The 25,589-nt window shown below is 49.7% G+C and overlaps 1 protein-coding gene across 3 annotated transcripts; it reads right to left on the bottom strand.

Annotated features, from left to right (window-relative positions):
- Nucleotides 1-2,744: 2,744 nt before the first annotated feature.
- CLU (clusterin) lies at nt 2,745-16,609 on the bottom strand. Of its 3 annotated transcripts, none has more exons than XM_037135595.2 (9): nt 16,499-16,609; nt 12,674-12,802; nt 11,295-11,443; nt 8,909-9,079; nt 7,034-7,445; nt 5,862-5,966; nt 4,058-4,287; nt 3,225-3,400; nt 2,745-2,982 (listed from the first exon to the last, which is right to left on the bottom strand). In XM_037135595.2, exons 2-9 carry the CDS (start codon nt 12,765-12,767, stop codon nt 2,964-2,966), a joined length of 1,356 nt encoding a protein of 451 aa, XP_036991490.2. In that variant the 5' UTR covers nt 12,768-12,802; nt 16,499-16,609; the 3' UTR covers nt 2,745-2,963. The 3 variants fall into 3 exon arrangements, with proteins under 3 accessions (XP_036991490.2, XP_053514429.1, XP_036991489.2); XM_053658454.1 differs by lacking the exon at nt 16,499-16,609 and adding an exon at nt 14,361-14,403; XM_037135594.2 differs by lacking the exon at nt 16,499-16,609 and adding an exon at nt 13,357-13,446.
- Between the last annotated feature and the right edge of the window lie 8,980 nt (nt 16,610-25,589).

Genomic DNA, 25,589 nt, shown 5'->3' with positions numbered 1-25,589 from the left:
TGTGTCCACTACTGGGGACCTGGCCAGCAACCCAGGCATGTATGTGCCCTGACTGGGAATCAAACCAGTGACCCTTTGCTTCACAGTTCTGTGCTCAACTCACTGAGCTAGACCACCCAGGGCTGATAAAATGCATAGCTTTTAAACATTTTACACATTAAGCCCATTCGCGGAAACATTTTTACCTGACACATTTATTATTTAAACAGAAATACTTAAGGATAAAAAGGTGTTTGCACCTTGGCAATTTCACGTTTTTGAAGTTTTGCTTGGAAAGTCCTCTTTCGAAGTGTATATGTGACTGTCTTCTGAAAACTAGTGTCGGCCTCCAAGTGTTTTTACAATATATTTGCCCAAATTAGAGCTCCCAGACGAAGGTGCGTTTTGGAGGGAACAGCTCCGGATGTGGCAAACACTACATTTGTCTGCAGGTTCACTTGATTGTTTCGCCCTCAGCAGCCCTCTCCCCTCCTTTTTATTTATTTTTAAAATTTTATTTTTCAGGTACAGTTTACACTCACTCTTATTTTGCCTGAGTTTCAGGTGTGCCACACAGAAGTGAGACAATCGCGTGCTTCCCAAAGGCCCCGCCCCCGCGCTTCAAGCCCCGCCTGGCCGAGAGAGTCACACTCATCGACCGTGCTCCCCTCGCGGCACTGTGCATCCCCAGGACGCTGTGAGCGTTTTCCCTCCATCCTGTCAGTTTGCCTCCCTGCCTGCAGTCTAATTCCAGTGGGCAGAATGTCACAAGCCTAATGGGAGGCTCTTGGGGAGAGTGCAGTCTGAGACAAACGGCCCTCGGACCGTCCCCAGCCTCACCCGCGGTGGGGAGTGCTGCTCGGCACGCATGCGCAGCTTCCTTTGCCCTCCCTCCCCCATTCCCTGCCGTTTCACCGGGTAGGACCCGCAACCAGAGGTTTCTTTCACAGGAACTAGGCTTAGGTGTTTTCCCATCCAGGTCTTCCCACTCCAGTGAAGGCTACTCCTGGAGCCTTTGTAACACGCGGTAAGTGTCCCCTGCCTGGAGAACAGCTGTGGGGACCTACTGGGATGACAGGGAGCAATCAGGCCAGGTGTCAGAGCGCTCCGGCTGGTCAAGGCTGCTGGTGGCAGTGACGCAAACTGCGCACTACCCAACCCCGGTGCCACGTCACCTTCCAATCGGCAGAGATGGTATCTGACCACGATCTCCTGGCAGACGCCACTCAAGTGTCAACACTGGGGTTCACAGCGGGGCAGGTGCCACGGCCTCTCCTCCCCGAACATCGAGGCCTGTTCCCACTCTGCCATGAGCATCCAGAAGCCGGAAGCCAAGGGCTCCTTATTCATGGTCCCACCTTGGATGCAATCCGCCAGAAGCACCCACCACTTGTCCCCTTGTCCTGGTGACCTCATGGTCCTGCCTCAGTTTCTCTAGTGCCTCAGGCTGGAGTTTCTGTCAGGGCTGGAGGAGCATCCAAAGACCCTCAAACCGAAGACCTTCAAACCAGGCCGCAAACAAAGGAGGGAAAGGGTAGGGAGAAGGTCCTGGGTAACCTTGGCATTGGCTTAAAGGAGGTTCAGAAAAAAGAAGGAACAAGTGGATGTATAATGATTGGCAGAACCTAGCAATGTAGTGAAAAACAGAAAAGGATTTTGAAACATGACATGTGACATTAATGCAATATATAACTTATAATCATGGTCTTTTTAACAAATGCCTTCTGAACCCACAATCCTAATTTATGTGTATCATTAAGTAAATCGTATTAACTTTACTCTGAATTTCCTTGATAGAAATACTAAAATACTAGCGCTTTTAAACATGCATATGGCAAAGTCCTAAGGTTTAGAGTTTGGTGCCTGTGTGGTAGAGGTGCCTATAACTTAACAGAGAGAGACAAAGGATGGCAACCTAAATTTGTTATAGCTATCAGCTTACAGGTGGCCTTGGCAACAAAACTGAGAAAATTGAGATGCAGCTAGATGGTTTTCCGCTTGAAGTGTATTTGATAAACAGGACTCTATAAGTAGAGAATGCAGTTGACCCTTGAATGATGGGAGAGTTAGGAGCCTGAACCCTCCATGAAGTCAAAGATCACAAATTCGTAAATGGAAAAGCTTGCTGATTAGATTTTGAGATAAACTCCGTGGTTCACCAGGGCCACCTGCTGGCTACATAGGGGTACTGCAGCTAAGCTATATTTCAAAAAGTGGTGAATTTGTCATTTGGGGAAAAACCCTGGCAGAGCAGAAATTCCCGTGGTTGAGGTAAAGATATAAAGGTTGCCGGAACTGACAGTGGGCAAACAGCACCCCAGTCAAAAAGATGCCACAGGGGTTCCATTCTCTTGGAACTACAATGCAAACTGCCTCATTTCTCCTTTTGGGGACTGCAGTGTCCGCAAGGAAAATATCGATTATGCATTAAAGTGCTCAGTATGTGTTACTGTCACCCCTTCTCCACAGTAATTTTCAGTGTACTCCTCCCGGAGGTTCCCCTCACCCCCAGGAGAACACAACGGCAGTTCTACAGTGGCGTGGGGAAGGCCCCCTTTTCAGAAATGTAGTGGGCTGTTGGGACGCATCTCTTTCTGGAAACAGGAAACCCTTGAACTGGACCAGCCTAATCGTCACACTCCTTTTCTTCTCAACACCATGACACCCCACACCGTTTTAGCCGCTGCTTCTTCCTCCCCGCGATTCTCTGTAATGAAATGAGGGTGCACAGGAGGGGGGACGACTGCAGAAGTAGGGACACTGCAGAGCGTACAGGCAGCTTTATTGAGTTAGTGGCGTGTGGGGGAGGTCCGTCCGTGAGCAGCAAGAGTGGACGTTAGAGCGCAGGGTCCAGAGGGAGGAGAGGCCGGTGGGGTCCAGGGGTCCTCGAGGCCAGGGCCTGGTCACTGGGGGACATGCAGAGCTCTTGCTGGGGCGGCGGGAGGCACTGGATTCAGACACCCCCATTCTTGGAAAAGCAAGGTTCACTCTTCCCTGAACTCCCTGAAAAAAAAAGTGGAGGTGGGGAGAAGGTGAGGGCTCCGTATTCACTGAGAGGCCGCAACCAACACTCAAATTCTTATCAACCAAGAAAATACATCCTCCAAAGGGAAATGAAAAGCCCCAGTGGTTTCCGGGATTTGTGTCTGGCAGTCACTCCCAGGCTGGCTCCTCGGCCCTTTTTCGGCTGCTGGGGACCCGCTGGGCCTGGGAGGACCGCAGGCAGGTAAGGCCCACACACTCACTGGTACTTTTGGCGATATTCCTGCAGAGCTTTCTCTGCCACGGTCTCCATAAATTTAGGATTATTCCTGGAGACTTCTTCTGGGACAGTCACCACGATGGGGTCGGAATCAAAGAGCTTCAGAACCACCTTTGTGAAGCCAGAGGGAACGCTGGAGTCAGAGCTGTGGGAAGCCACCTGGAAGGAGCAAAGGTAAGAGAAGGGTTAAGCCACTGGACTCATTTGGCAACAAAAGTCAGGCTTCAACCTGGACCGTTGACCCCTTGGCTTTTTACTGATCTCGACATGTGGACAAAACATGTCTTTTCTTTCTGAAAAGAAACACCGAATTCAGAGACACTTGGTGGGTGTAAATGTCACTGCAAATGACGAGCCCCGGGGGGAGCCCCGTGGAGCAGAAAATGGGTTCCAAGCCACCATGTTTTCTTTGGGCAGCCACTGGCCTGGCTGCAATACAAAGGAATCAGGGAAAGAAAATACAAAGAGAGATGCTTTTTTATCACTGGTAGAGAAGGATGCACTAATTCTGAGCTATCCCACACGTTACGGGGCAGCAAGGCAGCTTGCGGAAAGAGGCAGGCAAACGGGTTCCGGTGCCTAGTCGTTCCACCTTGAGCCAGTGTTGAACCTCTCACACTGTCTTCACCCACACCCTGGGGTCATGACGTTGCACCTCAGGGTGGTGAGGCTTCCATGCAACAGTGCATGTGGAAGTCTTATGTTTCCTGCCATAGGACAAATGTGCCACGAAAAGCACAAGTGCCCCCTTTATATCTTCATCCTATTTCACCCCCAGATCACACCTCGGGGCCCTGGCTTTAGGACGAGACTCACCGTGGTGACCTGGAGAGAGAAGTCGTCTTCACTTTGAGTGAGGTTAGCCAGCTGGGAGACCCAGTTGAACTGCTCGTTGAGCTGCTTCAGCAGCGCAGACGTGTTGAGCATAGTCTGCTGGTAGGACTGCAGCAGCTCGTCGTACTTCTTGGTGAACATCTCCGCCAGCTGCAGGGACCTGTTCAGCTCCTGCCGCAGCAGGCTCTGGGCAGGGTCACTGGATGAGCAGTCTGCCCAGGCACGGCAAAAAGAAAAGAGACCCAGATGCAAATCATTCCCACAGCCAGGACCTAAAGCAAGGCCAGTGCTGGGCCCCAAATATTTGTCATCAGGCCGTGAATGCCATTCAACGTGTGGCTTTCATTCTGGAAAACAGTGTCAGCTGAACTAAACGGTGTGCTTCGTGACCTCACGGGAGAATGGTGGTGTGTGCCACTGACCACACTCGGGGCAGCGTGGGTCTCAGCTCTCTGTGTGCTCAGACCTGCAGCCGCTCCGGCTGCCCCAGCCCCCCCCCCGTGAGTCATTTCTGAAGAGGGGAAAGTGACCCCGAGCTACTGTGCATGTGGCACCTGCAATGGACCAGGTACCACATAAGTGCTTTGCATACCCATTATCTGTAATAATCAGATGTGTTCTAAGATCCACCAATAATGATTTTTTTTTCACCAATGACAAAACTGAGGCCCACAAAAGTAAATCACTAGCCTGAAGTCATAAACAGTTCATGGGCCTGGGATTGAATCCAGGGCTTTCACTCCTAAATTTAGACTATTCCTACCCACCATCTGTGGGTCTGGAAAACTCTCCAAGCTTGTCTTTTGGGCATAGCTGCAGACTTGGAAATTCTGGTCCCCGGGTTCACTCTGCACAAGAGCTGGCCAGGACCCTCAGGTCACAAAGCACAGCAGCTTGGTGTCTGGGGGTCTTAGTGTCCCACTGACCCACCACTGCTGGTCACCAAGCTCGCCAGGAGAGCAGGAAGATAGGGTTCATTCCTTGTGGTCCCTGCATGCCCACTGCGGGCTGTCAGACTGATAAGAGCTGGGAACGACACACTATCTCTAAAAACTACTGTTTTTTCTCCCCCTAGATTTTCCAAAAATCTTCCAACGAGAGCAGGTCGAGCCCAAACAACTCAGGGGAAAGCAGATCTTTTCACACCGAAGAATGATAATTATTTCTATTAAATGTAATCATTTGCACCCAGTATTAAATGCAATCACTTGTATTAAAGTAAATATTAGGAGGGACAAGAAATAGAATTACTAGCAAGAAGCCAGGTTGGAAAAAAATAGATAATGAACAACCTTAATTTTTTTTTAACCAGGAAATAACTTAAAAATGAGCAGTCATTGAGAACAGAGACTCAGTCTGGGGGAGTCTCTGGGGGAGGGGGGTGGTGCCCTCAGGGGATGTATAGCCGGGTGTACACACATTTTGGGTTGTCACACCTGAGAGGGGGCAGCCACTGGTACCTAGTGGCAGAGGCCAGGAATGCAGCCAGACATCCTACAGGGCAGAAGACAGCCTATTTAAAAAAGAATAGCAGCCTCTCCCATGACTTTCTGCTGACCATGAGCTGGAGGACTCGGCAGGTACCTTATGTACTATTTCCTGACTTCAGGGACAACTCCGCCTCCAAATCCTTGTCTGCAGATAAGGAGTTCTGGCAGAAGGAGGCAAAGGACCTGCTCTGGTGCCACAGATGGAGAGCAGCCAAGCTGGAATTTGAACTCCCATCTGCCTCACCCATTAAGGCAGCCCTGCAGAGGCACCAGGAACCCACAGCTCCCAGACTCACCCACTGACAAGATCTCCTGGCACTTGGCACACTGGTCCTTCATCCGCAGGCATCCCGTGGAGTTGTGACGGATCTCCTTGCACACCGTGCGGTTATCATTGCCTTCTGGAGACACGGGGGAAGAGGCGGTCATGCGGAGGGACCATCCAAAGAGATACAGTGATGGGCTGGTCTCCCCGATCTCCCTGACCCCTTCTGCACTACCGTCTGGCCTCGGAGATGGCAGAGCTGGTTGGACTGGCCTACAGACCTAGGCCTCTGATCAGGGCTCCTTGCAGAGGCGCTATGAGGTGGTTCCGGGGGTTCCCGCAGCTGGGTGTGCTGCCCCCCCCCCCCCCCCCCCCCCCGCCGCACCATGAGCCCTGTCCTGCCTCTGCCCCTAACTATTTGTACCTGTCTTTGGCATCACAACCCACTTTGCTCTGCATTTTACCTGACTCACTTCTCTCCCCCAAGCCAGTCAACAAGCCCCTTGAAGGCAGGAATGGGGTCCTCCTTATAGCCGCTTTGTAACCCAGGGCTCTCCCATTATGGGTGTGCAGTGGATGCTGGTTCAGTTCGACACCCTCCCCTGTTTCCAATCCATCTCAGGCCAAACCCCGGTGCCAGCCAAACTACAGCATTTAGGAGGCAGTGTTGGCCAATCAATGTCTACTGGTTCTGTGAAGGAAATCATTTCTGAAGGTATTGGCTGTTCATGTTCATGTTAGACTTCATTCATTCAAGAAATATTCATTGTATGTCCAATCCTTACCAGGCCCTAAGGTTACAACCATGAACAGCTTTCTTGAGGGTATATAATTTATCGCCAATATACATATACAATACACAGAAAACCAGCTGAGTTCCGAGTGAAAGGGGTCTGGTTCTCTAGAGGGAGGGGCCAACGTGATGCCCACCAGCTGCTGCAAGGGGCCATGGGAAACTCCAGGTCCTTTGAGGCTAGATTTGACTGGTTCCAACTACCAGCTACAAAACCTTGGATGTGCTCCTTTAAAACTCTCTGTCGCTGTTTTCCCCTCCCTAAATGAGGCTGATGCCACCCTCACAGGGTTGCTAGGGGGAAGTCAAGAGGGCACACGCCGAGTCCCACAACAGGTCTTAGCATCTAATGGGTCTGTCGACAAATTGTTAGTTCCGTCCCTTCTTAGGAGATGAGGCATCTTCCTCACCTGCTGTGAGCTCCTCCATCGGGAACTGGAAGAGAGGTCGGTGGATGTGGACATCCATGGCCTCCTGAGCCTGGTGTATCATGTCGAAGAAGGGCTGGAACATGTCGTGGAAGCTCGGGGGCCCGAACATGGGGAAACGCATTATGTTTCGGGCAAAGCGGGACTTGGGGTTGAGGTAGAGAGGCCTCCTCGGGGATGAGCCGAAGGGCGAAGAGTGGTAGGAATCCAGGGGATCCCGGGTGAAGAATCTGTTGTGGAAAAGCTCATCCATGATTCGGCTCGCCCGGCTGAACCTGTCCTCCATGGCGTCCAAGACGTGGGTCTGCTGCCGGTCATTCTCCAGCAGGGAGTCGATGCGGTCACCATTCATCCAGAAGTAGAAAGGGGAGCTCTGGTTCAGGAACTCCTCCAGCTGTGACAGGCAGAGTGGGGGACAGTTAACGGGAGCCCACTCGAGCCCCGACCTCCTGCACCTGCCCCCTGTTGAGATGGGGTGGGCCTGGCTCCTCACTGCACTTTGGTCCCCTTAGAGTCACACGGCATGTGAGCACATGACCAAAGGCCCCACTGGGCCGGCTCCCTGGTTTCTGAACTGTCAGGCCCGTGCCCTGCCATTCTACCCACCCCAACAGAGAACAGTTTAGGAAGACCTGCGAGACCATGCGTCACGAGGCCCATCCCTTGAGACCAGTCTGCTGTCTTCTTTGGCCTCCGGTGGTCCCCACTCCTGCTTGGCCAAGGCCCAAGTGATATGTCTTCAGTGAGCAGTAAAATTTATGAGCCCCAATTTTAGAGGCCCATGGGGAAGGATGGGATCCATACTAATGTACTAAAAATTCTCAGTTCCTTCCACCATAGCACAAAACAGTTTACATAATCCAGCAAGTAACTGCTGGATATGTCTTCTAAGAGGTGGCAAATACCCAGCACAGGTATTTTTCATGACCTTGTTTCTGCACTCACAGCAGACATTACCAGTTGATACTGTCACTCTGGACCCAAATGCAGCCAGAACTAATCAACTGCATCTGCAAAATGAAGCTGCAATATTGTGATTTATGATACTCATAGGAAATATGTATTTGGTCTTTGACCCTTCCTAATAAAGAGCTCCTAAAATCCTGTGAATTTCCTGTGATGAGAACAATAAAGGTGTCTTTTACAATGTTAATGAGGTGACTTCTGAAAAACACTGAAGGATGGAGTCTGGTTGCTAGGGAAACCAACCATGATTAGAGGGTTGGAACTTTTAGTCCCACACCCTGATTTCTCGGGACGGGAGAGGAGCTGGAGGTCGAATCCATCTCTAATGGCCAGTGATTTCATCGATCATGCTTATGTTAATGAAGCCTCCATAAAAACCCAAAAGGACAGGGTTTGGAGAGTTTGTGGGGTGGTGAGCATGGGGGGGCTTGGGGAGAGAGGTGCACCTGGAGAGAGCGTGGGAGCTGCCTGCCCTTTGCTGTACTTTGCCCCACGCATGTCTTCCATCTGGCTGTTCCTTTTACAATATACACAAGCAAAGTGTTTCTCTAAGTTTTGTGAGCTGCTTTAGCAAATCAATTGAGGAGGGGGTTCTGGAACTGCCGGTCTATAGCCTAACAGTCAGAACACAGATGACAACCTGGGCTTGTGAGGAGCGTTGGAGGGGGCTGTGGGGCAGTCTCGTGGAACTGGGCCCTTTGCCTCTAGGGTCTGATGCTGTCTCCAGATAGGTAGTGTCGGAATTGAGTTGAAGTGTGGGACACCCAGCTGGTGTCCAAGGACTCCCACACGTTGGAACTGGGTACAGAATAGCATAAGCACGTTTCATCCGGGTCTCCTCACCCCCACTCAGAGCCCAGGCTGCCCTCAAGCAGCGTTTGCGCTTCTCACCTGGTGGCCAACCATCCCCGAGCCACTTCTGCAGACACGCGCGTAGAACTTCATGCAGGTCTGTTTCAGGCAGGGCTTGCACTCCTCCCAGAGGGCCATCATGGTGTCATTGCACACTTCCTGGGACGCCTTCAGCTTCATTTCAGTATCCTTCGTGTTGGTCAGGGCATCCTACAGCAGGACACGAGGCCGGGTTGGCTCCAGAGAAGTCACAGGCTCTACCCTCCCCAAGCACGCACGGTGCGGGGCCCCCCCGCTGCCCAGGGCAGACCTTCCCACATCTGGCCACACAGTGTGCTAATTTCCACCCTCACTCTGGCTCATTTGTTCCCTCTGCTGCCCATGTGGAATTCCCTGCCCACTTAGCTCTAAACATCCTTTCATCTTCAAGACCCAACTGTTCCTTAGTCCCCGGCCCCCAAACCCACATGGACATCCCCTTCTCTCACACCGCCCCAGGAGTTACCTCTCATTTAGACCTCACTTCCTGTGCTCAACTCCTGGCATTTAGAGGTTGTCTCCCAAAGCTTCTGTACCTCCCTGAATCTTATGTTTCTATTGGAACATGGTCCCTGGTACATACCAGGAACAGGCAAGCTTTCAACATCAAAGTCGCCACAACCACCCAAGCTTTCTGACATGCCCATGTCGTCTGAACCAATAATTCTATAAGAATCTATGCCAAGGAACTCCCGCAACAAAGGACAAAGCTTTACGCCTGAAGTTATTTGTTGCCCTACGCGTGTAGGGCAGATACTGCAAACTCGGGGCCAGGCAGGCAGCTTGTGGTACACACAAAGAATTACAAAGGATTTTTTTAATAAGTTTCACTATCATAGTAAGCATTTTTATGTTAAAAATTCATGATCTGTCAAAAAAACAGAGGGAGCCCTGGCTGGTGTAGCTCAGTGGATTGAGCGTGGGCCTGTGAACTAGAGGATTGCAGTTCAATTCCCAGTCAGGGCACATGCCTGGGTTGCAGGCCAGTTCCCAGCAGGGGACCCAGGAGAGGCAACCATACATTGATGTTTTCTCCCTCTCTCCTTCCCTTCCCCTCTAAAGATAAATAAATAAAACCTTTAAAAATTATTTAAAAAGAATAGTAAAAGGTAAATAAATATATCAAAATATGTTTTTAAAAAACGGAGGGAAAAAAGTCGTAAGAAATAGATCTCATGTTAACAGTGAATTGTCCTTAAGTTGTAAGGATGACGGAAAAACTGTTGCACCTCTACTTTTGTATATGAAAATCTTGATGAACGGGTATGTTACTCTTCAAAGAAGTATGAAGAAGACCATGAAGACACTACGAAATCTGACCAGGCGGAGTTCAGGTCAGGCGGTCTGCGTCCTGCTTGCTCTCTGCACCCTGCTCTGTGCCAGGGAAGGACCGCCCACGTACGGAGCCCACGGGCCAGCGTCAGCTGCTCACCCCCCTCCTCTCAGGTTCACGTACGCCCCAGCTAAGAAGTAAATGGAGTCTTTCCAACCTTGATGAGCTTTGTTGTAAAATCTGGGTTGTCAAATATCAAACTCCAAGCTTAACCACACCCACGTGGGGATGGGAGCCATCTGAGGGCCCTCACGGAGTGGGGAGAACTGACTCCGAGGCCAAGGGTGGGCAGAAAGTCTCGAAGACAGTTACAGCTGCACCCAGGCCAGCACTGTCTTAAGTGGCTTCCATGAAACTGTGCTATTAGCTATAAGGAAAGATAAAAATGGTTTCCTGGTCATTTTGATTCGGAAAACACTGGGTTAAATGAGGGGACATGGCTTTCTTTACTGCAGAACTTCTCAGGGCCTTTAGCATGCTTCGACTATGCATCATGGTCGAATTTAAACAATTTAAAATAAATTGTTTATGGAATTATAGTGTTTTCATTTTCTTGAACCATTAAGCACAGCCTAGAGCCACTGTGCTCTCTCTTGGACTTAGGTGTCTCTGTGTGAAGTTGTCCAGACCTCTAGAAAGCCCTGGGGCCATGGGTGCTCACCCTAATCCCAAAGGCATCACCCCGACTAGATGAGCTTTCTGGAAGTGGGGCGCCATGCCCCTCCTACCCAGTGGCAGACCCTGGATAAAGTCTACGTTGGAACTTCCCCATGGTCACTGTTTGAAAAAATCTATTGAAGCGAACCTGGGTAGCAGGCCCTGGGCCAGGCTTATAATAGAATCAAATCTAAGATCTCACCCTTTGAAGCTTTCAAAAGCAAATAAACTCCCCCTATTTCTTAACTAGTCCCAGGGTGAGGTGACACAGCCCTGGAAAGACAGAGGGTCAATGTGGCAACCCAGCAGGACACCGCAGGAGGAGTCAGGACCGCTCCCTCCCCACCCTGCAGCAGGAGGGTCAAAGCAGGCACAGGGCCGCCTGGCTCTCCTTACCTCTTTCTTCTTCTTGGCTTCCTCTAAGCTGATGAGCAGTGATTTGCGCTCATCGTTTGTATGTTCTATGAGGTTCTTTATCTGCTTCACTCCCTTGAAGGCATTTTTAATTTCCTTGTTAATGTACTTAGTCCCCTCAGTGGACATTTCTGCAGGAGAAGGGCAGGGGAGTAGAATACGGTGAGAGGAAGAGATGGCGCTGGCAACCTGGCCCTGGAGCCAGCTGGGACGGCCGGAAAGGCAGGGCTCCGGGGGCCGTGGAGGCTGGGAACCCCCTGGCAGGCAGCCGCCAGGCCCCAGCCATGCGCTGACACAGGCTCCCATCACAGGGTTCATTGTGGGCCCAGAGTCCAAGAATCGACTGCACCAGCTGCTCAGAAGCACAAACCATCGGGGCAGGCACACCCCAGAGGAGGGACGGTGGCCCTACACCCCTACCGGCTGGATGCCACCCCTGCCAGCCCCAGCAGAACATTTTTGAGGGGAAAATCATCCTGGAAGGGTCAGCACTTAAGCATCAAAATAGGAAGTGTTATTGTTTTTGGATACGAGTCTTTCTGGAATTCAGTGACGGAGACACAACGGAGAAGCAATAGCACGGTTCCCCAAGACCGCTGTGACCAGGACACAACGCCACGTGACAAATGCAGCCACTGCTTCTCAGGGCCCAGCACAGAGCCAGACACCTCACGTGCACTTTCCTTAGCATTCCCGGCACCACCATCATCCCCACTGCACAAATAAGAATGAAGGAGCACAGAGAGGTCAAGACACTTGCCCAGGGTTACACAGCAGGGGAGTGGCAGGGCCAGACTCATACCCAGGTCTGATCTCAAAGTCGGGTTTTTAACTCCCACCCAGAGGAGGGGTCAGCTCATAGGGTGAGAGTGGCTCGTAGGGACGAAGGGTTTTCGGCAAGGCCCGGCAGAGGAGGGGACCACCGGCTGGGCTCTGAAGGATGACGAGCCTCGTACTTGAACGGCATTTCTCCTGTGCCCACGAGCAGAGGAGGCAGAGCGTGGTTTTCGGGTGGGAAGGTGGAGACGCACATTCTACGTGCTATGGAACTCAGCAGGGGAGCGCCAGTGGTCTGGGCTTCACGCGCCCTCGTGGGGGAGGTGTGGGCATCGGGCTGCGGACACTGGAAAGGGGAGCCAGGGTGAGACACGGCAGCCAGCAAATGCTCTGATGCCCCCGGAAACGCCTGGAAGCCAGGCTGGCCACAAAGAGCCTCGGCCGGGTGGCCGGGGAGGAGAGGCTCAGAGAGCGGCCCGGTAGAGCCAACGGGGCATCACGTGCAGGTTCACGTGGCCTCTAGTCCTCGAGACCCCGACAAGGAGGAACTGTGCGCACAGGGGCACCCTCGCCTACTTACTTACCTTGGAGCTCTCGGTCCGAGACCACCTTGTCGCCCAGCACCTGCTCATGCTCCCAGGTCACCAGCAGCCCCACCACCAGCAGCAGCGTCTTCATCTTGTCCCCTGTGATTCTGGAGTCCTTGCACGCTTCTGTTTATAGAGAGCAGGACACTGTCATGGTAACGGCTGGACAGCCAGCCTGCAGCCGCTGCCCCAGAGTCCCACGGAGGCCTCGCTGTTAGCGACCCCCTCTCCACTGGTATCGCCGCCTTTTTATCCCCGTGGAAGTTGGGAGAAAATATCAGACTTGACAGCAGATACTTTCAAAAGAAAGTGGAGGCAGTGGGTACAGGGAAAGGCCACAGGCCAGCAGCCTAATGCAGGAGAAACCGGAGTTCTGGATTTAGAGCCCTGGGCTCCGGTCCCAGCTCTCCTCCCCCGCCACCCCCATAGCAGCTCCATGTGCCTTAGCAAGGCGCACGCACGTTCTGCCTCTAGAACGGGGCCCACCTGATGACTCCTGTTCATATCAGACAAACCCTGGGGACATCTCTCTTGGATTACTCACCTGGCCCTCTCCTGCCCCTCCATCAAGTGGGGACCTCACCCCAGAGCTCACCCCCGCCCCACATGCATCACGGGCCCCGCCCACAGCTGCCCCCTGGATCAGTCACGGCACTTCTCCCCGCGGGCCTCAGCACCACCTGAAACTGGTTCCGAGGGTCTGAGCATGGCAGCCAACCCTTGGGGCTGGCACAGGAAAATAAATCCCTTTGTCACCCCTCGTGTGGGACTTGCATCAGGCTGCGTGGATTAGGGGTATACATAGAGAGTAGAGCCAGAGGAAAAGACGTTTGTGTTCAGGAAGCAGAGAGGGAGGGGCCAAGTCAAACAGTTAACATTGGGAGCAAGGGGCACTTGGACTCCGGTACCTCCCTAGGGTCCCTCTGGGAGGACATGGGCCTGCCAGGTCCCTTTCACATGGCCTGTTCCCTCCAAATCCACAGCAGGGGGCCCTGCCAAGGTGTTCCTGCCACCACTCTGGGCTGCCTGCCCTGAGCCTGGGGACAGCCTGGTCTTACACAATAGACCCTTTCCCAGAAGCCAAAGTCGTTACATAAAACAGAAACCCCTCCCACTGCAGCCCACCCCTCCCCCACCCCAACTGCGTATCTGAAGTCACCCATTTCCCATGATGGAACAAGGAGGGGGTGCCCCCTTCCTGAAGTCGTGCACATATGAAAACTGCTCTCAGCTCAGCAGGCCCATCTGGATGCTTGATAGAACATTAATAAGTAACCCTCTCCATGAAAACAATCAGTAAGGCAGCCCAGTTGTGGTTCCCGGACCAACTGCACAGAGCAGATTAGTAGCCTGGAAGAAAGAGCAGATCATCGCCTTCCCCAAAGACAGGGTGGGCAGCTGAGCAGGGCACTATTTCAGGCCCATCAGAAGGTCCCGGTCTAGCAAGCACTGCCCCGGCTGCTCACTGAGGCCTGGATCTCCTCACACACGAACAGAGCCTTTGTCACGCCAGAGAGAAAGCCAGCAAAATATACCATTCCAGATGAGGTCCCTGGTAGCATTGACCTCTGAGATGTTCAGAAGACAGGGTATTTGGCCCCGAGGAAAGGGGAGGGAGGGCAGCCGAAGGCCAGAGCACTAGATGAGGAGCCTGGAAACCCAGCAGCCAGCCCAGGTCTCTCACCAAGAGCCTGGGGTTCATAGGGAGCCATTGACCTCAGAGCCAGAAGCAAGATCAGTCTTCTGCTCAGTTCCTCCACTCCAGAGGGGGTGCAGAACCCAGACAGGGGGTGGGGCACCCCAAGGCTCGTGGCAACTCCAGGGTGAGAGCCCAGCTCTCCTAATCCCCTCATCCAGGGTTCTTTCCTTGACACCAAGTCACTGAAGGCTCAGAGCCCCAGTTTCTTTGTCTGTAAAATAGATGTGACACAGTCCTCGGAGACGCGAGAGTGTTCTGTAAACACAGGGTCATAATGACTTCTGATTACTTCACAGTCTGATGTAGGACTGAGTGTGGGCATTGGCAGTATCCTTCCGGGAAGTGGAAGCAGGTGGCAGGTGTGGGGAGGAGCAGAGGAACGGAAGCGGGCATACAGAGGCCACCTGTGGTCCCTCCCTGACCACGTGGCTTTGTCTTAGAGAACTGACCCACTACTGTGAAGTACCTATGAATCACTGGGTGGAGGGGGTGGGGTGGGGGAGGGAATGGGTTTCGTTAAAATGCTGATTCCGATTCAGAACCTGCTTTCCTAACAAGCTTGCAGGTGATATTGACACCGCTAGTCCAGGGGTGGCACTGGAGCAGCAGCTGCCCTGCCACCCGCTGTCACTTTGCACTGATTTGCCTCCCGTCTCAGCTGCTGGCCTGGGTGCCTGGCTGGCAACTGCCCTGATTAGAGGAACCACGCCAAGGCCCTCCCCTTCCCACTACCGCCGGGCAGCCTGTTCCCCCAGGAGGGCTTCAACGGTGCAGAGGGAGCCTGGGGAGGTCACGAGAACCTAAACAAGCTGCCACACAGCTTATAACCTGCAGGGTTTTAAGCTCCCACCCCGCTTCCTCCCAGATGTAGAAAACTAAACCATGAAGAAAACAATTCACCTGTAACTCATACCATCCAGAGGCAAATATTACCACTGGGGTATATTTTCTTCTATTTTCTATGCATTTATATACAATCAGATTCCTTATACTCACTATATTTGCTTTAAAAGCAAATTTATAATAATATGGTCCATTTTCTGGTATACATTATTTTGCTATCCCACCAGGCTAGACATTTAAATCCTGAGTTCCCACTATTATAATGAACATTGTCATGAGCATCATTTTAAGATTCCTTTCTCTTTTAATAATAATAATCAACTTCTTGCCCTGGCTGGCGTAGCTCAGTGGATTGAGCACGGGCCTGCGAACCAGAGTATCGCGGTTCGATTCCCAGTCAGGGCACATGCCTGGGTTGCAGGCCAGTTCCCAGCAGGGGACTCAAGAGAGGCAACCACACATTGATGTTTCTCTCCCACTCTTTCTCCTTCCCTTCCCCTCTCTCTAAAAATAAATAAATAAAATATTAAAAAAAAATAATAATCAACTTCTTTTTTTTTACTAGGTCCAGAAATTCTGGAAGGTTCAGAGGCTCTGGTGCTAATCTCATTCCTGACACCTACTTGCTGTTTATATTTGGAGACGTCCTAACCCTCTCCAGGCCTCAGATTATCATCTGTGAACTGAGACGGGTGAAGCAGACGTCTGACGCCTGGTGGGGGTGGGGGTGTGACTTCCCACCATCCTGGGGAAGGGTGATGTGTCCCAGTGCAGCAGGAAGCAGAAAGAGCAGGACTGAGTGCCTGCAACATCTGTAAACACACTATCTAGAGAACTAGAAAATTCTGAGGCAGACGAGATGCCTCAGGCCCGGCTGGGGAGATGGTACCCTAACCGGAAGATGCTGCAGAACGGGCTGGCGGACTCTGCCACTCACCAGCCTGGGCCTCTGGCAATAGACGTCAGTTTTCCACGTCTCGGTTTCCCCAGTCTTTGCAAAAAAGAGAGGATCCTTACACCTGTCCCATTTACCCGCGGAATTGTGGTTGCGGCTGATGAACCGAGTCCCAGCCCGAGCACTGCCCCCAGCGATCTGGCCCTCTGCTCGGCTGCCCGGGTTACCTGCCTTCCCAGGCTCCCCCCAACACCCCTCCATCCTAGCGTGCCTCCGACAGCCCTACGACTACTGGCGATCATCCTCTCTCGCCTGCCTGCCACCCGCCCGCCCATCGGTCCTGGCGAGGATCCGCGCTGGGGTGGGAAAGGTGGGGACCTCTCACCGGTCAGTGGTGCCCGTGGGCTCCTCCTGGCGACGCGGCGCGGTGAGCGTGCGGCGCCCGTATTTATAGCGCTCTGCCTCGTATACACCCCCTTTAGGGCTGGCTGCAAACCTGCGTGACTCACGCCCAGAGAATGCTGGGGAATAGACCCGGAGCTTTCTGGAAGCTGGCGCGGGAGGGGGCGCGGGGATCCGGTGCAGCACCCGGCGGGGGGCACGGGGAGGCGCAGCTGCACCGCGAAAGGCCGCGCTATCGCCGGGGAAGACGGGCCCTGGGGTGCGCCGGGCACTGCTCCCCGGGGGCTCACAGAGGGGGGACCCGGGAGGGGCGAGCATGAGTTCCTCAGGGTTCACGGGGTCCACTGCGCTCCTTGCCCGTCTCGGTCCAAATTAAACTTCGCAGTTCCGCAGCGCTGTGGAACACGCGCCACTCCTGTTTCATTTAAGTAGAAAAATACTGAGAGTGAGGTGGGGAGGGGGGTGGTATCGCGGTAGAGGAGAAACCGTGAAGGATGAGATGCTGACCTCCCCAACCATCCCAGTGACCGAGAGGAGGCAGAGATATGTTTATAAGGATGGCCATAGCATTTATTTGTGGAACCAGGCCTCCCGGGCGCCTTCCCGGACCTTAAGTAAGTATTGTCCCCAGTCCCTGGGGCCCAGCCAAGCAGGGTGGGCTTCACCGCGCGGACTCTGCAGCCCCGCGCCTGGGGCGGTGCTCTGTTGTTGCAGTCTTGGAATTCTGCACAGTTCGTGAGTTAGGGCTCCGCATTTCCATTTTGCACCAAACCTGGAACAGTACGCTACCCGCCCTGTATGTAGCAGGAAAGGGGCTCACTTGGCTCCAAGTTCCTTCTGCTTCCGGGAGGAAGGTTTTTCTGGATTCCTTTGGTCCAGGGGCTTGGATGTGAGCAAGGGGTGGGAGCCACCACAGCGGCACCCCCTGGCTAGGAGGGGGCCAACCCAGAAGCCCCTCAGGCCGAACTACGTTCCGGGGGAAGAAGCAGCCCCCCCCCCCCCCCCCCCCCGCCCACTGTGGACCACTAGGAGGCTGGAGTGCCAGGAGAAAGGACAAGAGGCTGGAAGATTGTTGTCTCACGGGGGCTGGGTTGATGGGTGGGCTGGGCAGGTGCGGGCAGCCTAGTTGAGGGGCGGGGGCAGCTTTGAAAACTACGTGAGGTGAAAAGGTTGAGAGGACCTATAGGCTGGGGCTATTTTCCTGTTCACTAGTTTCGAGCTACAGCTTGAGGCCCAGGCCCTGGTTGCCCAAAGTTCAGAAGCAACTAGGACCCGGTCCTCCTCCCGAGGGAGTCTGGGGAAAGCTTCTAGGCCTGTGAGGGAAGCCCCCCGGAGCTGAGTGCTGGGATTCTGACCACAGTCTCGGTGCCGAACGGAGGAGCTGGGTAACCCTGGAGCAGTCGCTTTGTCCTCTGGGTTTCGTCCAGACGGTAAGCAATCTGTTTTGTATCATCTCTGAGGTCCTCCCTTCACCCTAACTTGAGACAATGCCAAGTGTAAGAAAATCCTCATCCCGGAAAATAACAAAAATCTAGTGAAAATTTGGAGCAGTATTTCTCCCCAGAGGCTTTTTCTTTAAAAAAACAAAAAAACAAGTTTAATTATCAGTAACAGCTACATGTTTTATGGAAACTGCCTCCTCTCACCTCCTCCTTGGTCTACAAACGCTGGAGGACAAGCAGAAGAACTGTTTCTGAGCATGCTGTTCTGCTCCATGGCTCCCCCAGCATCGGGCACGGGACGCGTACATCTGTGATCATTATGTTTCCAAAATCGGACTTTGCAGGCCAGGCCAGATCTGCCTTGGTCAGCTGAAGTAGGGGAAGGGAGGAGGGGAAGCAGGGACTAGAAGAGAGTAACCTGATTCCCAGCCAAGGCTGTGGTCCCCAGGGCACCAGGACTTGATTACTCCAGGGGAGAAGTGTGAGTTTTGAAAGCACCATAAATGCATCACTGGATTATGGCTACTGTAAGTAAGTCACAGAGGTCAATGGGTCAACCCTCATACAATACTTGATTCCTAACCTCCCCACCTTCATTGCTTGCCCTTTGGCCTTCTGGACCTGGCCTCCCTTGAAGCCTTGGGCTCAGCCCCGGCCTGCCCAAACCCAAGAGGACTGACCTCAGCACAGGGCAGGACCACCTGCGCTCACCCACACTCTAGATTAGCTCTCCTGAGCTGCTGATGCTGAGTCACTTGGCTGATTCATCAGAATCCATCTTTTTGGCAATGCTGCTTTCAAATCACTCTCCTCAAGTGTGCAGTCAGGCAACAGGTTTGGGGTTCTTAGCTTGATCTCTTTTCTTTGAGGGGGTGGGGAGGATGGGAGAGTGGTTCTCGATTGGGGAGGGGAGGGGAAAGCAAGGAGCTTACATTGATCTGTCTCTCTATGCTTGGCCTTGTTAGTGTCCCCGACCCCACCCATGTCAGGGCTAGTGCCACCAGCATGACAGCTTAACCATCGCATATACAACTGGAACAAGTAGAAATGGCTGAGAGCTGTGCTCAGTGGCCTATAATTAAGAATCACTCTCCGGGCTCTAATTATTTAATGGGTGTATTCAGTCAATTACAGGGTCACGGCCAAAAAGCCTGGATAATAAAAGCATATACAATAGAATCAGCCCACAGCTGATGCAGAGGAACCCCAAGCACTTTTTGGGGGGATGCTAAAGTCCACAAACTGTTTCTTCATCAGTGTGTTTCCCTTATCTTCCCGTCTGGGATCTGTCGGGAAAATGAGTGGGGCTAGGCCCTCCTGCGCTGCTTAGCACGGACCTGTAAGGAGACAGCCTTCACTGTCAATCATGCTCTTGACTGGTCAGCTCTAACCTTTGCTCCAATGCACAGATTAATGGGCATTTTAAAAATCGTCTCCCAGATCTGCCTGAGGTTAAATCTGCTTATTTTTCACAACCACCAGGAATGCAACTACTAATTATTTTGGATCAGTGGTTCTCAGGGGAACTATTTAGTTGAATTACCTGAGAGGATCTTTAAAAGTGCCTGAGTCCCGCCTCCAGAGGTTATGATGGAAGCCGGATAGAGCATCGGGATTTTTTCAACTCTCCCAGTAAGTTGTTTTGATGGTTTTTTCCCAAGTGATTTTAATACGCAGCCAGAGCTGAGGACCACCGCTTTCCAGCTGACACATTGCCGGCTTACAGTTTGCCCATTCGATCCTTAATGCATCTCAATGTTCTTGTTAAAAGTATGTGGTATTCTTCTCACTTTATAGAAGAGAAAATCGGGAGTCAAGGGACTCTCAGTTAGCAGGTTTTTGTTTACGCTGAGCTCAAATCAGCCCCCTTATGCCTCCTCTTTCTTCTATCATATTTCTATGGCACTGCGTGTTACGTTGTTCCCTCTTCACAGCACAGCCCTTCAAATATCTCAAATGTATATTTTTTTACAGGTCCTCTGCCCTCCTCTCACAGAGTGAAGGTGGCCTCACTATGCTCATGCCTGACCCTAGGGTTCTCCCTTTTGTCATTGTCCCTCTTCTATAGCTTTAGGAGCAAATACCAGCTTGGGCCTCCAGGTGAGAGGGTGGTGAGACTCTGCGTGTGATTTGATATGAAGCTTCCGTACCCCCAAGGCACCATCTGGTTAATTTTATGTCGTTATAACACGTCGCTTCCCAAACGGGTCTGTGCCGACCCTGGGGCAGGCAGTGGTGCACTAGCAGTCCACAAAGACACAGAGGCAGCTGGCTGCAGTTCCACTCAGAGATTTGGGGAGAAAAGTTCATATTTAATGAGAAATCAGTCTTCCTTCTCTCTTCCTTTCATCCGTCTTTTTTCAAATCCTCTCTAAATCTCATGCTTCTAATGGGTGTTTATTTATACATACATTTATATTTAAAATGTGGGTATATAATAGGTATATGCATGATATATATTACATATATAAACCTATAAGAGATTTTGCCTTTTTCTTTTCTCTTTAAAAATAAACATAGAATCATATTATATATATTGCTTTGAAATTTGTTCTTTTCCACTAAATAAAATGTTTTAGACATTCTTCTAGGTCAGAATGTAGATCTAACCTATACTTTTTAGTGGTTACATATTTTATTCAGTCGTTCTCCTATTTCAGCTTCCTCTGTGGTATGGTGGTGCCTTTATTGGTATAAGGTAGAGCCTCAGGTTGAGATTGCTGGATATTGTTGCCCTTTTGAATTTTTGCCAATCTAGTGGGTATTTTGCTCTCTTTTTAATCTTTTCATCTGATTACTGTTTTCAACTATTCATCTTTAAATAAAGCTTCCTCGTCTTGTGTATTGATTTTTTAAAATCCTCACCGAAGACATGCTTACTGGTTTTAGAGACAGGGGAAGGAAGGGAGAGAAGCACGGATGTGAGAGAAGCATCTATCGATTGCCCCTCCGTGCTCGAAACTCAGGCGTGTTCCTGGCCTGACCAGGAATCAAACGCATGCATGACCTTTCAGTTTGCCGCACTGGGAGATGTTCTAACCAACGGAGACACACCTGCCGGGACTTGTGTATTAATTTGATATAATTTCAAGCCCATTTACCGTATTTTGCCATGTATAATGTGCACCCATGTTTTGGGCCCAAACTTTTAGGAAAAAAGCTTTCATTTTAATGTTTTAATTCCATTTTTATTTATTTGTATTTAGATACACAACCAGAGCTGAGGACCATTTATTTTTTGTATTATAAAGGAATTTTAACATTTATTTTTGAACATATTATGGTATAAGTAGTTTTATGTGACAAACAATGACAAAACATAAGAACAGATACAAGATATTTCAGGCATTACCCATGTATAATGTGTATAATGTGCATCCTTATTTTTCCCTCAAAATTTGGGGAAAATAGTGCACATTATACACATCAAAACACGGTATTTGTGATGTAGGTGCGGTTGCTTTGATCTATTTGTTTGTGACTTAAGTAAAGCAGTTTATGAGGTGGCTGTGTCTGGATATTGTTATGACAGTTGGTTGTCACCGAAAAGCACCCAGTAGCTCAGCTGATGAGGGGCACAGATGGGGACTTACTGATAAAACATGTGGAAAAGTATCGACATCAAGGGGACATTTAGACTTTAAGTACCAAGAGTTTGTGAGGCCTCCCTGTGGGCATTCACTGTGGGCAAGGCTACGTACGCTTGCTGATCTAAATAGCTCTCTAAAGATATTTGGGGCACTAACTGCTGCCTGGACAAGGGCCACTCCTACCAGCAGTGGTGGAAACCGTCCAGTGGACCCATGAAAGAGATCAGCTTGCCTGTCAACACTGCATCCCTCGTTGCCTAGCAGGTGCTCTAGCAACAAGGGACTTTTGCTTTGGCGCTGACAGCTGAAAGCCAGCTCTTGATCGGCAAAGCCAGCTCTCCCAAGTACCAAGGCATACAGAGGCATACCGCAACTGAATTTGGAATTCATTCCTTCATCTCCCCTTGCCTGAAACAATAGTGTGATTAATCTACTAGTGCTTTGGAATATGTTATTTCTTTATTGGCTTATTAAGAGATATTTTCCTGTATTCTTTTGGCTTGTGAAATTATTCTGATTCCTGCAGTGAAGTGGTGTTAAGCTGTTGTCAAAGACAGTCTCAGGCTCTGAGCATAACTGTCTCCTTAAAAGACTTCATTTGTGATTTGCCGACTCATATTGTCTGCTTGTTTTATTGAGTTATTCATCCTTGTTTTCTATCAATTTATAGAAACATTTTAAATAAATAAAGTAACCCTATATGTGTTGAAAATATTTTTTACAAAGCTAGCGTGTATCTTATACCTTTTGACTGTGGAGCCTTTTACAATTTTTTATGTAGTGAGAGTTGTTCAGTTTTCCCTTTTTGTTTTTAGGCCTCCTGTCTTGTTAAAGAATGTCTTCCTTCCACCGAAATATGAACAGTTATTCTCCTAGTTCCCTCTCCTTTTCTGCTGTGTTCACTTTGTGTTCAGATAACCCCAGTGGACTGTGTGTGTGCATGCCTGTGTGAGTTTGTGAAGGGGGAGTAAAGCAAGGATCTAACTGTATTTCTTCCAGATATGGAGCCAAGTATGTCAACATGATTTGACAAATCAACCAGCCTATTATACAGGTGGAGCTGAAGTGCCAGTTTGTCATCTGTGAAATTTCCCAAATGAACTTGGATCTGTTTGAGGACTTTCCAGTTTATCCCTCTGATTTATATTTTTATTCATGTGTAACATGTTATTTTCATTACATAGCTTTAAAACAATATTTAATTTCGAGAATGTAATTGCCCTCGCTTATCTCTTGTAAGTTTTCTTGGCTAGTCATGGACATTAATTCTTCCATATAAAATTTAAGTTAATTTTGTCCAGTTAAAAAAAATGGTATTGTAGTTATAGTTGCACTGAATGCATGATTAGTTTTGGAAGAATATACATTTTTATGTTCTTTCTATTTAGAAACATGAAATAATTTAAGCTACTATTTTTATTTCTAAATGAATTTTACTTTTATTGAAGTAAGATATGCATATATATATATAATTTGACACATTCAAATAGTACTTAAAAATAAAGTGTTACAACTTACTAAAAATAAATAGGACAAAAAAGTCCCAATGTAGCCAACCTCAACCACAAAACCCACCATTCCACCACCCTGCCACCTCCCCCACCCCCAATCCAGTAAAACTATTAGTTTCATATTGAAATAAATATTTTTTCATTATGATATGGCATGCAATTTTTATATCTTTTTTTTTAAATAAAAGGAAAGACTTTAGATGTTTGCTACTTCTGTCATTATGGCAGTGGAAAAGTGAGAGAAATCCTGACCCAGCCCATCATACTGAAAAACTGCAGATTATTGTTCAAATGTGTTTCCTCTTTCATTCAGCTTTGTGCTCCCATTCGCTAAGTCACGGCCTAATAGGTGTTTAATAACTTCCTGTTCGATTGCCTGAATTAACTTTTCAGGTAATTTAAGTGCAATTTAAGATCCCATTTTTTTTAGTAATCTCACTTCATTTTTTATTTATGTCAAAACTATAATGTCCATGAGGCTGGGGAACACATCCTCAGCACTATATAGCTCTCAACCACGGATTTGCTTAATAAAGGATTGAAAGCTGTGAATAGCCTGATATTGATATCAGCTGGACCTTTCTCTCTGGATCACTAAGCTTCATCCTTGCAACTGACGATGAATGTAGATGTAGGGTTTAACTTTATTTCTCTGGAATTTTATCTTATAAATGCACTGTATACACCTGTCCACATTGTTCTGAATTTTGTTTTCCCAGTTTTGAATGAGAAACAAAACCTTGCAATGAAATAAGTATGGTTTTGGGGTCTCCATCCAAAGCATAGAAGGAAATGCCCTGTAGGGCTCTTCTGATCAATTTTAAAGCCCAGCCTCTTGAAAGCCTGCTATAAAGAAACTCCTATGTACCAAATCCTTTGGAGAATATCTTCCTCAAAAGCATCCATGCCCCTTCTGCTCTGGTCTTTTTTTTTTTTTTGATGTGTGTAGTTCCTGGCACCTGGATACAGGGATTTTCTGGTCCTATTTGCCATCCTGAAATTCCCAGAGGGAGCACTTTGCATTGTCCAGGGGATAAAAGAGTCTCTGCTTCCTACAGACTATCAAAAATCCTTCTTTTTCATCTATGTCCAGCCCCAAATGAAGTCAGCCGCTTTCTGAATATCTAACTTATTTGGATGAACTATCTAAGTAGTTTGTCTTTACTGAGACTTCGTTATAGTAATCAGGAAGGTCTGTGATTACTCTGCTTTTCTCAGAACCTCACCTTTATAGTGTTCGTCAAATAAAGGTATTATTTTGACAATATGAAGCCCCCCCCCCTTTAAGGATTTCTCAGGCTAGAAGTCATATTACATGGCATCACCCACTGGTAGAGAGTGGTATTGCAGGGCACTGCTTGGCCATTGATGCGCGGGCTCTCCATTACCCACAATTTTGCTTTCATCGTTTCAGTTACCCATGGTCAACCACAGTCTAACATGATAAAGGAAAAATGTAAGAAATAAAAAGTTCGTGTGTTTTAAACCGCACTTCGTTCTGATCAGTGCAACAGAATCTCACGCTGTCCCACTCCATCCTGCCTGGGCGCTGCCGTCCTTCTGTCCAGTGTACCCACGCTGTACCCACGCTGTACACAGGGTGCAATTAGAGAGACAGTCCATGTGTGGGTACTGTTTGTTACACTGTATTGTTATAACTGTTCTATTTTATTGGTTACTGTGGCTAATCTGTCGCTGGGCCTAATTTATAAATTGAACTTTATCACAGGTACGTATGTGCAGAAAAGTTCATAATATACATAAGTGCAGTACAATCCAGGCTTTCAGACGTCCACTGAGGGGTCTTGGAATGCATCCCCTGTGGATAAGGGTGAACTACTGTACGAATAAATTCCAATACTGGTAAATGTAATGCGAGGTAAGAATCTGTAGACATGGGAAAAATTTCAGGTGAATTTCTGGGAGGAAGCAATAAAGATGGGAAACCTAAACATTGTGAAAATATAACATAGTTCGGAGATTGGGCCAAAAAAAGCCAACTTAATATCGCTCTGGACAAACGTCTCCGATTGAGAACGTTGATGGATTCTTTCCCAGGGAATTCTCTTGGTTATTTTAACCAGGGAATTCTGTTACTTATTTAAAGTGGAAGCCAGTAGGAAAATGGGATCTAGAGTTTCCCTTGGAGCCAACTTTTCTGGAAACTCCCCCAAAACACCCTACATGGCAATCTGTGTCCTTTGAGAAATAGTTCCCTCCTGGGCAGCATTGATAGTAGAGCGCAGCTGCCTTCCAAACCTACGTCGCCCCTTCGCTTCCAAAGGGTTGATCATTTGGGGGCAACACTGGTGTCAACAAGACAGTGACGCTGCAAGGACTCTGAATCTGTGGCACTGGAGAGCTTATTGAGGAGAAAGGGCAAAACCTGGCAAAGGTCTGGGTTGCGCAGGGCATGTTAATGAGGGGTGGGGCTTGCTACCATCCACGTGTCCCCCTTGTGGTGATGCAGCTAAGGGGTGTATCCCAGCCCCCTGGCCTTTGGTTGGGGCCATGTGACTGAGTTCTGGCCC

Source organism: Artibeus jamaicensis, unplaced genomic scaffold (genome assembly GCF_021234435.1).
Source record: "Artibeus jamaicensis isolate MK-2021 breed Jamaican fruit bat unplaced genomic scaffold, CSHL_Jam_final scaffold_537, whole genome shotgun sequence".
Lineage (NCBI taxonomy): Eukaryota > Metazoa > Chordata > Mammalia > Chiroptera > Phyllostomidae > Artibeus > Artibeus jamaicensis.
The sequence above is the reverse complement of the archived record's forward strand: the minus strand, read 5'-3'. Positions and strand labels throughout refer to the sequence as shown.